Source organism: Pempheris klunzingeri, chromosome 14, assembly GCF_042242105.1.
Source record: "Pempheris klunzingeri isolate RE-2024b chromosome 14, fPemKlu1.hap1, whole genome shotgun sequence".
NCBI classification, from domain to species: Eukaryota; Metazoa; Chordata; class Actinopteri; order Acropomatiformes; family Pempheridae; genus Pempheris; species Pempheris klunzingeri.
In genome coordinates this window covers 4,686,785-4,698,993 of record NC_092025.1, presented here as the reverse complement: position 1 = coordinate 4,698,993, position 12,209 = coordinate 4,686,785, and the positions used below count along the sequence as shown (strand labels likewise).

The 12,209-nt window shown below is 43.5% G+C and overlaps 1 protein-coding gene across 1 annotated transcript; it reads left to right on the top strand.

Annotated features, from left to right (window-relative positions):
- Positions 1-4,184: 4,184 nt before the first annotated feature.
- On the top strand, positions 4,185-11,773 carry vps11 (VPS11 core subunit of CORVET and HOPS complexes). The gene is made up of 15 exons (XM_070843827.1): positions 4,185-4,366; positions 4,450-4,585; positions 4,669-4,832; positions 5,040-5,287; positions 6,580-6,781; positions 6,914-7,065; positions 7,296-7,482; positions 7,591-7,734; positions 8,527-8,724; positions 8,899-9,060; positions 9,183-9,316; positions 10,130-10,332; positions 10,472-10,643; positions 10,735-10,957; positions 11,198-11,773. Exons 1-15 carry the CDS (start codon positions 4,220-4,222, stop codon positions 11,360-11,362), a joined length of 2,637 nt encoding a protein of 878 aa, XP_070699928.1. The 5' UTR covers positions 4,185-4,219; the 3' UTR covers positions 11,363-11,773.
- Positions 11,774-12,209: the final 436 nt, after the last annotated feature.

Sequence of the window (12,209 nt, the reverse complement as noted above, 5' to 3'; positions counted from 1 at the left end):
GGGTGAAGTTGAGCTCAAGGTTTGTTGTCTTCCCAAGAGTTGATGGAACCTGGAAGAGCTGCCACCGGCTAATAGAGCTGCTACAGACTCCCCAGCAATACCCCTCAGCTCCTTACCCAGCAGCCTTTGCTCCTCTGTGTAGACCAATACTTCATTTATCACATTTTAGATTCAATCACATTTCTAACCTTTGGAGCTCTTTTCTATTTGAGCACTGTTCTGTTAACGTGTGTGCATTTATGATGTTCTTTGAACTAGGTCCTCTTTATGAACTTCAATTTTTCCTGGGGTCAAGTTTACTGGATCAAGAATGTTGTCATAAATGATCAAGCTCATAGACGATGATTGCATCTATGCTTACCTGCTAAGCAAATAGGCACTGAGATAAAATGCATCGTCTCTGGTCAGTGAGCTGTTCTTTTCACCTACAGAGGTGTGTATTTGATCACCATTTTTTGGATATGTGTTCAGAGCGCTTTCGGGCAGACATATATGAAATGAATGGGTCTTCGAGAACTCATGCCTCTTGAAATAGTGTTTTTCCTAAATCAAGGCATTGTTACATGGTAATAATGTTGTGCTTCTGTAGGCCCTTTTGTGCAAATAGTGCAGTACATGCAACAAATCTAGAATCCCTCTCTAAATTTGACTTTAAAATTTAACAAACTGCAAATGTTTCCCAGTTAAGCTTAAGAGAACCAGTCTGCTTTACGATAATCGTAATATTAAACGGTAAATAGATTTGTTTCAGATATAAGTGAAGCTTACATCCAGCCATGCAATGATGCCATCCAAGCAGTAAACTGTATAGTTCTTCCACGATGGACATCAGTGTAGTTCTTTGCAAAGACAAAGAAATTGTCTTCCCCCAAAATATAGATATATTTGCTTATAGCAAGTGAGTTTATTGACATTTGCCAAAGAAAAGGGAAAGGTATATTCAAATGGAAATCCTGTTTAAAAAAAAGAAAAAAAAAAAAGAAAGAAAGCTAGCATAACAGTTGCACTGCATTTCCTAGGTGTGTGAATTTTCAGGTAACAATATCAGCACAATTCATCCTGTGTATCTAATGGGATTTCCTTGGTGTTCGAGCCCAGAGTTTTAATAAAGTGCAACAAAAGGCCACTCAATGCCTCTTTTAATATACAGTATTTGCACCTTATGACCCAAACCAAAATGATCATGGTCTTTGAAGAAAATATATAATTTTTACCCACTCTATGGAAATTATGCATTTTAACTATTATATAAGCGAGATTCCAGTCAATAACAAATCCACACATCTACCAAACAGCCATAATACTGTCATTCTCCCATCTCCTCACTTTTTCTATCTAGAAAATGCTTCTATAAAGTTGAAATTCCTATATTAGTTACCTAAATAACTATAATACCCTTTTGTGCTAGTACTGTCTTCTTGAATGTAATCATTTTGTACCTGTATTTTTCTAATTCAGTCTTGATTGTACTGTATGTATGCTATGATGGTATACTGTTCCTTAGGTGCGTAGTTCATTACAACCAACAGTTCTCATGACAGGATAGCTGCTGCGCTGTGAACTCAGTGGAAATGTGTGTGAGGAGGTTTTAAGTCCAAAGGACTTACTGTACCATGTGAGCATCCATGAGAGTGATAACTGAGAGATTCTTGCATTTCGAGTGGTAGGACGATAGCTTTCCCTGGTTTGCCACTTCTTTTTCCTTTGCAGTTAAAGTGAAAGTCTGTTCAGGACAGTTTATAAAACAGGGACGCTCCTGCAATCATAGAACAATTGAATGCTTGAGTTTCAACTTATTTATTACTGTTCCTTTTTATAGGTTTAGCTGAATAAAAAACAATAAAACATACAACTGAATATGCATCCATTTATACATGAACATGTATAAGATTATCTTCCCTTTACTGGAATGTAGATCATGGCTTCCTTTTGTTTTTTCTTTTTTTTGTGAAGAGGTTATGCCAGATCTTTTAAGTCTCTTTCCTCAGATAGTTTGTAAAAGATGTGCTTAATCTAATTTTTGTTATTAGTCATCATCATGACCGATATGTTTTTTGGTTGTTACAGCCCAGTTGTTAAATGCAGCCTTGCCTTACTGGAACCCCTGCTTAGTGAGGGATCCCTCAGCCACCACCCGCCCTCCTACCCCATCCCACTCCACCCTCAACTCTTATGTCATAACACTGTTTGCTGATGCAACTATTATTCCTTTTACACTTTATGCTGACGCAACTATTACTTCTTGAACACCTATTAAAATAACATTACATCTGTGCATCTGTGTGAAAATATTTTGTTGTTTATGCTCGTTTGTTGAACACAATTTTCTACACAATGGACAGTAATTGACACATACTGGAGTGGACATGAGTCATTATCTCCTCACATGGTTCTGTTGTAGCGTGAGGGGAATCATCAGTGGTAGAATAAAGCTATAGATAGATGGATCTTACAGAATGTAAAAGGTCCCATATTCTGCTCATTTTAAAGTTCATACTTGTATTTGGAGGTCCAACTAGAACAGATTTAGATGGTCTATTGTTCAAAAAACCCATTATTTTTCTCTTAGCAGATGTGGCTGCTGGAGCTGTCTTCAGCAGAAACACTTCACTGTTTAGACAAAAGTGTGTTAATGGGAGCTGATGTTAGTGAGGGGGAAAAACAAAGTGGATTCAGGAGGATTTCAGTGGGGCCTGCTGAGGGGCTGGGTTAGCAGATCCCCTTCTGACATCATCAGGAGAGCTAAATCCAAATGATGTGTTGCCACAAGCATTTAGTGAAAGATGGAGCAGGAGGAAAACAGATAGGATGGTTTTTCCTCATAGTTTGACGGTCTGTAGGCACACCAGGGACACATTTATGTTGGAAAAGACATTTAAAAATAGTGCATTTTGTATAATATGAGACCTTTTAAATATGTCCAATACAGTCATTTCATATTTACATATGTTTCTTACCAGCCACACAGTACTGCAGGTGGACACGTGTGAATCAGTATGACTCTGGCCCTTATTTATAGGCGCTTATAAGAATAAGACGATATTTATCATCAAAGCCAAACATGGCATTAAAACACTGAATAAGAGCATCCGGCCGTGCCCTGTATGATGGTTTATGTTCACATTATAGAAATCAGTGTTTGCTGACTGAGGTTCGACAGTAAAATGAAATTTGCTTCAGGCGGAGTCCAAGCCGGTTTGCTCACGTGACATGAGAGTCACATGACCCCGCCCTGTTACAGCTACTGCGCTAACGACAACAAAATGGCAGCGTTCCTCCAGTGGAGAAAATTTGTCTTCTTTGACAAAGATACAGTGAAGGATTCTGTGGATAATGGAAAGAACTTTGTTCTTCCAAGCGGAATATCAGCTTGTGACTCCGGCCGCGGTCACATTGTTCTGGGAGATATCCTTCAGCAGCACTAATTAGCTAGCACGGCTAATGTTGTCATAGCTTCACCCGACTGACAGATGATGCCAGCTACGACTCAGCAAATATGAAAGCAGACCTCACACTGAGGTAATTTGGTACCTGTCTCACAAATTAATAACTTAACATTCAGTCGAAGCAATGAGCTGAAGACTGGACGGTTAGGGTTAAAGCGTTAAACCAAACCCTGTTTAAAAATCTTCCAATTCTCTCTCTGTGTTTGCCAAAGAACACCTGAGAGGAATTAGTTAACGTCAGACTGTGTTTGTCATCACTTTCCACTTCCGTCTGCACAAAACAGCAATGAGCTAAATGATTACGTTACAGGCAGCAGATGGTAAACTGTGTGGTCCAGTTTCGAGGAGGACATGTTACTGTAGAAGTACTCTGCTGTCTGTATGCTCAGTTTTCCACTGGGGTTTAACAGCATGTTTAAGGTCTGAATCATGGTGTGGCTACCTGACAGACCAGCCAATATTAGATGAGCTAATAAGTCTGTGTGGGTACCAGAGATGATGAGTTATTCATAGCATGTTCCAGTTCTTTTACAGACAAACCTGTTCTTTAAGATCAGGACATCTACACACTCCAGCCAAAAGCCTGTATATACTACTAGAAAAGCATTGTATAATTTGTTAATAGACTTAAAATGAAAAAGAATTAGGTTGAAATGTTTAGCGAGTGACAGTGTAGCTTTGATGCCCATATCCAGGTGGACCATGCTTGACAAACGTAGCGTACATGCCCTACTTACTGCATGTAATTGTCCTTAACCTCCGTATTGTTACATATGGATGGAAAGATCTGTCTTTTGACGCGCTCCTTGCAGCTGACATCTTTTCAGGCCTACAAGCTGCGGGTAACACACCTCTACCAGCTGAAGCAGCACAGCATCCTTGTATCAGTGGGGCAGGATGAACATGGAATAAACCCTTTAGTAAGTGTGCAGCTCTCAAGAGAAGCCTAAAATACACAACAATCATGTCAGTAGTCAACCACTAAGCTGAATTTGTTTTGCAGGTAAAGGTCTGGAACCTTGATAAGAGAGACAGTGGAAATCCCCTTTGCACCAGGATTTTCCCTGCAATTCCTGGCAACAAACCAACTGAAGTATCTTGCCTCAGTGTTCATGAAAACCTTAACTTCATGGCCATTGGTAAGAAAAACAAAGGGTCTGCCCGCTGACGCAGTAATCACAGTCTATGCTGATGATGACAGCGACGATGTGTTTCTTGACAGGCTTCACAGATGGCAGTGTGGTCTTGACTAAAGGTGACATCACCAGAGATCGCCACAGTAAAACTCTTACTCTGCACGAGGGAACCAGCCCAGTCACAGGACTCGCTTTCCGTCAAGTGGCAAAGGTCACACATTTGTTTGTTGCCACTCTGGAGAAAGTCCATGTAAGTCTGATTCCTCCCAAATCCTCATCAGCTCCTCCAGAGCCAGTCATGTGTCAGTTATTGCAGCAAGTGTTAAAGAGAACCTAATGATGCTTTGATTTACTCCACCAGTCCTTCAGCTGAAGGTTGGAGGTTTCTCCGTGACTTTGTTCTAGAAGCTTTCATTCTGAACTCTTATCCACTCCTTTCTTATCTGCCCTTGCTCAGTGCTACACCCTGTCCATCAAAGAGTATCCTAAGGTAGAGCTGGACACGCACGGCTGCGCGCTGCGCTGCTCCTCCCTGGCCGATCCTTCCCAGGATTCTCAGTTCATTGTGGCCGGTGATGACTGCGTGTACCTGTACCAGCCTGACGAACGAGGGCCCTGCTTTGCCTTTGATGGACACAAGCTGTTAGCCCACTGGCACCGCGGATATCTGTTTCTGCTCATCAGGGATACAAAGTCACCCAACAAGTAAGGACAATGCTGAATAAATACGTAAAGGTGTGTGGATCATTGTGGGGATGAAATGATGGTGGAGTGGGTTTTTTGAGAAGTTTGAGGCCGTGGTCTCGTGCCACTTCAGAATTTTTGCCACTTGAGATGCTCACATGCTAAGATTTTGAGTTGAAAGTGAAATATGTGAAGGAACACACCCCACTGTTCACTTAAGTTTCTACATATTTACAAAGCGACTGCACCTGAAAATCGCATGTTTGGGCTAATGCTGTATCTGTCTGAAGGCGCTCCTGTGGCCACTGTATGAATTTCCATTCCCTCCTCCCGTATTTTGCACCTCTGAACAACAGCCTGTTGCTGCTGACTGACCACTGCAGCAGAGGAAGCTGTCCGACCTTCTTCAGACGCCTGGGGAAAAAGCCAGTGTAAAATCGACAACACTGTTGTATCAGACACACATACAGGGAGAGAGAGACTCTAGCCAGGTCCAAACAGTGAGAGAGAGAAACCACAAGGCCTTGGTAGTTCAGGCAATTCAGTGACAGCAGGAAAGATGTTGCATTATACAGTAAACTTGAATCAAGCTCAACACAAGAAAGCACCATGGTGACAGTTTTACCTTTGTTTCCCTCAGTGGTTTCCTGCCTGCATATGTAATTTTCCTGACTGTTGAAGGCAGACAGGAGCTCCACTGTTCAACCACTGTTCCATGTTCAGCCTCATAAACACTTTCTTTATCACTGCATTGATTTCTAGACATGCCCAATATGCGTCAAAACAGCATCAGCGCTTGTACGGTAGCACTGCGGCTGGGCTCCTTCACATCTCCTGTCCTGTAAAGACTCTGTTAAATTTGAAGTGTGGCGGCAGGAGTTGCGGGAGGTTTGCTAAATATCCCGCCGAGTGTTAAAGGCATGTCACACTGTCATTTGTGGTGTGACTAAACACAATTAGAGCAAATTTGTCTTTTTCATGTGATGGCCAGCATCAGCCCGTTCTGCAGGGTTCTGGCCGAACAGGGCAAGAAGAATAAATCTATTCTTCTTTGATCCCTGCATCCAGAGGCAGCCCATGATGGACCTCCGGCCAGCATCCTGGACTGTGCTACACTGGCTTTTGGTCTTGTCATAAATTGCAGCTTCAATATTAAGTTCCTAACCAGCTGAGATCTCTTTGGTCATCATGTGTGATTCCTGCAGGCTTGTTTCTTGTACACATGGAGGTTATAGGGTTGCTGACTCGGCCCTGTGTGGAGGGTTCTGGTCACCATGCTTCACTGCTCACAGCGTGACTTTTCTTCTTTTCAGGACAGAGTTTGGTAGCAGGGAGAGCTCTCCGTCAGACAAACAGCTTCTGACCATCTATGATCTGGACAACAAGTTCATTGCCTACAGTGCCTCTTTTGATGATGTCATTGATGTGGTGGCAGAGTGGGGCTCCTTCTACATCCTGACCAGAGATGGAAAAATGTTTGTGCTTCAGGAGAAAGACACGCAGACCAAACTGGAGGTGAGTCCAGAGGGTACCACCTGTGACTGCTGATCAGTCAGTAATTATAAGGACTTGGTCCTTTAAGGAATCAGCTCGCTGTGGGTGAGGTAGTGCTGTTGTCACCTCCTTTGTTTTTGTTTGTTTTTTAAGATGCTGTTTAAGAAGAACCTGTTTGTCATGGCCATAAACCTGGCAAAGAGCCAGCACTTGGACAGCGACGGCCTGTCCGAAATCTTCAGACAGTATGGGGATCACCTTTACCTCAAGGGAGACCACGATGGTGCCATCCAGCAGTACATTCGGTAATCTCAGCACTAAATTGAGGCTGTTGTCTATGACTGGACTGTGATGTGTGCTGTGTTTGACACATCATTTGGCAGTGTGTTTGCTATTATTACACCATGATATACCAGAGAAGAGGTGCCATGATGATTTTGTGGTCTGGGTTAATTTTCAGTTTGTGGAGACTAGTTTGCTGATCAGCCTGTCCATTGATAGAACGCCCTTAAAGCATCACTGTATTTTCCCGCAGCACAATTGGGAAACTAGAGCCATCATATGTCATCAGGAAATTCCTGGATGCACAGAGGATCCACAACCTGACAGCATATCTGCAAGCCCTTCACAGGCAGTCTCTGGCCAACGCAGATCACACCACACTGCTGCTGAACTGTTACACCAAGCTGAAGGACAGCTCCAAGCTAGAGGAGTTCATCAAGGTGACTCACCGGTGGAAGTATGCGCTGAGGGTCTAGGTTTTGCCTACTGTCTTTATGAATGGCTGCCATATCATAACGCCATTGTCCTCCTGCACTGCATTTCCACAGAGCAGTGAAAGTGAGGTCCACTTCGACGTCGAGATCGCCATCAAGGTTCTTCGGCAGGCCGGCTACCACAGCCACGCTGTGTTCCTGGCTGAGAAACACATGCACCACGAATGGTACCTGAAGATCCAGCTGGAAGACCTCAAGGTGAAAAACGCTGACGTACCGACCTTTGTGGGAGAGATGTATTTAGATCTTCTCCGCCTGTCCTATAAGAGCGTTGTTAAGTGTCTAACCTGGTGCCTTTGAAACTCCTCCTTGTCACCAGGGAGGTGTTCACTCGCTTTCTCCCATTAATAGTGACATAAATGGATACAAATGCATTCTGTTGTTATGGATAGATAACGTGCTCCGACTATTTCCAAATAGAATCCAAATTTGCCACATTCGTCACACCACTTCCTTTGAGTCACAAAGAATCTACACACACAAGTATAACATTCTGTATGTTAGATTAGAACATTTGAAAAAGGTGATGCTGTTAACACTCTCTTTGTCCCATAATCATCGGGTGATTGTTGTCCACAACAGGAACTGATAGTAGCCAAAGCAGCATGACTTTCCCTAATGCATGTAAAGTAGGCTATGGGCTCAGAAATAGAGACACAGGTAGGATAAAGTTTAACATTCAGACTTTCAGCGAGGTTCATCCTCTAGCTTCTCACCACTTTTCAGCAGATCTGTTGTGCAGGGCACGGTTAATTCAACAGGCATTTAAAAGTACTTTACATGTCACATGAAAGGCACTGAGATAAGTAATGATAATAAAAGAAAGGAGATGTTTATACATGTCAGTCTCTCTGTATTTCTATGTCCCATTTTTGTCCCATGTTGACCTTACATTTTGTAGTAAGGGTCCCCATACCTCACTGCCATAAAATGCCATTGGTTCTACATTATATTCTCTCTCTCTCTGTCTTGCTGTCCTCCATAACCCAGAACTATCATGAGGGGCTGCGTTACATTGGACGTCTGCCTTTTGAACAAGCTGAGAGCAACATGAAGCGCTACGGTAAGACGCTGATGCACCACGTTCCTGAAGGTACCACACTGCTCCTGAAGGGCTTGTGCACCAACTATGAACCCAGCGGAGATGGTGCTGAAAAAGACAGCCTGGACAAGGGTCGGGTCAACAAGGTGAGCCTGTGGCGCTCTGATCTTTTTTTCTGTTTGTGTCATTTTCACCTGATGCTGTTCTGGCCCTGTGATCCTCATACTACCAGAGTGATCATACGTGTAAGACGTACACATATCACAATATTCTTCATCATGCTCTTACAAATCTCCTATCCATGTTTGGTTTGGTTTAAGGCCAACTCGGAGGAATTCATCCCAATTTTTGCCAACAACCCTCGAGAGCTGAAAGCCTTCCTGGAGCACATGATCGAGGTGGACCCCCGGTCTCCCCAGGGTGTGTATGACACATTGCTGGAGCTCCGGCTGCAAGACTGGGCACACGAACAGGACTCTGAGGTCAGTCTGAAACACAGACTAACTGTCAATCTTTGCATAGTACAATACAGTCTGCAGTCGACAGAGATTATGTCGGGAAAAATCATTTGAACAGTTTTTTTTCTAATGCATATGTTTTGCAGAGAAAGAAGGTCCTTCAGGTGGAAGCTGTGTCGCTGTTGAGGAGCGACAACACTGTGTTTGATAAGGCCCTGGTCCTCTGCCAGATGCACAACTTCAAAGAGGGCGTCCTCTACCTGTATGAGAAGGGCCAACTGTAAGTGAGGGAGACACAACCGTGTCTGAACGGATGTGAAGCCAGTTAATATGCTAAAGAAGCACAGCATGACACAACATAGAGTGACATCTCATTACTTCCTGCTTGAACTACACGACCAGCCTAAGGGCACAAACATGGTTCACACAAGGACAAAGATGCAGTACGCAAGATTGATCTGATCGTGTGTCAGTGGTGTGTCAGTGGTGTGTCAGGAGTGTGTCAGTGGTGTGTCATTGGTGTGTCATAAGTGTGTCACCTGAAAGCTGTAACGCCACATAAGCACATGCTGCAGACTGAGCGTTGCAGTTAGCTTGGGAGCGCTAGCTGAGCATGTCAGTCTGCACCGGCATGTTTCTGTCACTGTCAGCTCTTCGCTCAGACACACATCCCATCGTCTCTGTTTCCTGTTTTCCCACTTCTGTGCAGTAGGCACAGCAGTCCACATTCCTCCACAGACACCATGTTTGTTTACCGTAGAAATGCTCTGATGGCTCTATATCACTCCGTTTTAGGACTGATGTGTGTCGCCTCCACCACCAGGTAAGAGCGCACATTGAGCCTGATCACCCGGGACACCAGCTGGTCCAGGCTGCATAGAATGCGTTTGTGTACTTGCATGGACCATGTCTTTGCCCTCAAAGTGTGCTAGAAACACCACAAGCCAGTTCAGAGCACGATTTATATGAGATGGCTATTGCTGTGCAGGGTTTACAATGATTAATGATTAATATATCCTCTGAGAAATCTGATCCAACCTTTGTAAAACTGGAAAATTGACTGTGGATTGTGGATATTCGCATTTGTGTGCAGGTACCAGCAAATAATGCACTACCACATGCAGAATGAGGAGTACGGGAAAGTTGTAGAGGCCTGCAAACGCTTTGGGGACCAGGAGGGGTGCCTCTGGGAGCAGGCGCTGGGATACTTTGCCAGAAAAGAAGAGGACTGCAAGGCCTACATCAGCGAGGTCCTACATCACATCGACCAAAACAACCTGATGCCTCCGTTACTTGGTGAGCTGGGGGACATTTTATCTCACACTTCATGCATGCTTGGTTGGATTTTGAACTAAATATCACATTAGAGTTAGTCCAGGTGAAGATTGTTTTGAAAAGAAGTGCGTGATGTTTTATTTTTCGTGGTCTACCATAGTGGTGCAGACACTGGCACACAACTCCACGGCCACTCTCTCCGTCATCAAGGACTACCTCATCAACAAGCTGCAGAGGGAGAGCCAGCAGATAGAGGACGACGAGCGCAAAATCCGCCAGTACCGCGAAGAAACGGCTCACCTTCGCTCTGAGATCCAGGAGCTCAAAACCAGGTGGGTCATACAGAAATACATCTTTCCCAACCCATGCCGATGAAACCTGCAGAATATGAATGTCGATCTTGACACCAATGTTTCCACACAGTGCCAAGATATTCCAGAAGACCAAGTGTAACATGTGCAACAGCCCCCTGGAGCTGCCATCTGTTCATTTCCTGTGCAGCCACTCCTTCCACCAACACTGCTTCGAAAGCTACGCCGAGAGTGAGGCCGAGTGCCCAACCTGCACTCCAGAGAACCGCAAGGTCATGGACATGCTGCGTGCTCAGGACCAGAAACGTGACCTTCATGACCACTTCAACAGACAGGTAGCAGCACCTGAAAGTTCACCAAAAGCAAAAGAAGTTGTGTGTATATATAACAGTGAACAAATGCTGTAAAGTAAGAACGCTTTCAAAAATACAACATTTGATTGTTTTGGTTTTTTTTTAAATCGATTTCCAAAATGCAAAGTGAGCAAACAGAAGAAAAATCTAAATCAAATCACTATTTGGTGTGACCTCCGTTTGATTAAATAAAAGTTCTTGTGTCTCTTCTGTGTTTTTCAGTTACGCAGCTCTAATGATGGTTTCTCTGTTGTGGCTGATTACTTTGGCCGAGGAGTGTTTAACAAACTCACTCTGGTCACCGACCCGCCTGGCAGCAAAACTGTTGGGAGTCTAGAAGTCAACCTGCAGAGAGACCTTCTCATCCACACCAAGAGAAACTGCTAGAAAGCTCATGTTACGACAATCCTGTGAATGATACCTGAGCAGGCCTCTTGTGTCCAGCTCTACATCGGCACCAGGCTCTCTACCACATGCTTTGCTGCATGGGATGCCATTTTGTTTAGCAGTGAATGCAGCTTCCTGCTTTTAGTACCTGTGATGGACCTATTTGCATTAGTGTGTTCCTAGTCTGAGTCACGATCCTCCGGGGACTGTATAAATGTACTTTAGTTTAAAATGTGTAACACTGTGTCCTAAGACCTTGCTGAATTACACCGTGGAGAATTTTGCTTCATTGTGTTTGTTTGTACTCATTATGTAATCTTGCACATATCAAAAAAGGTTCAACTGTCTCATTAATGAAATGATTTTATGCCTGTCACTTGAACTTGATGATTAAAATTGTGAATGAAATCATTATTGTGTTTGTTTGTTTGTTTTTTTTATTTCTGGGCTTTCTGGGATTCTCATCTGCTAGTGTGGCCCAGTAGAAACACACATTACTACATGATAACGATTTAACATGATGCATATTTGTAAAATCTAACATGAGATGCATGTATTTAAAGTATGTCCATTTATTTCTGGTGCTACACCCACTACGTGCCTTGTTAACCACTGTTAGGAACCATGTCCAGTGATGCTCTCAGCTTCAAAGTCACCCAGGTACATGAACCTGAGGTCCCCACTTATACTGGGAGCCTGAACCCTAACACACCTCCATGCAGGTCTAGCTTGTCTTGTTACCGTAACTGTTTAGTCTTGTTTTCCTTTGTAATAAATTTTGTTTCTTGAAAAGCTTTTGATGAGCTTTGGCATTCCCTTTAAGTTTCACGGAAAAGTCATATTACTC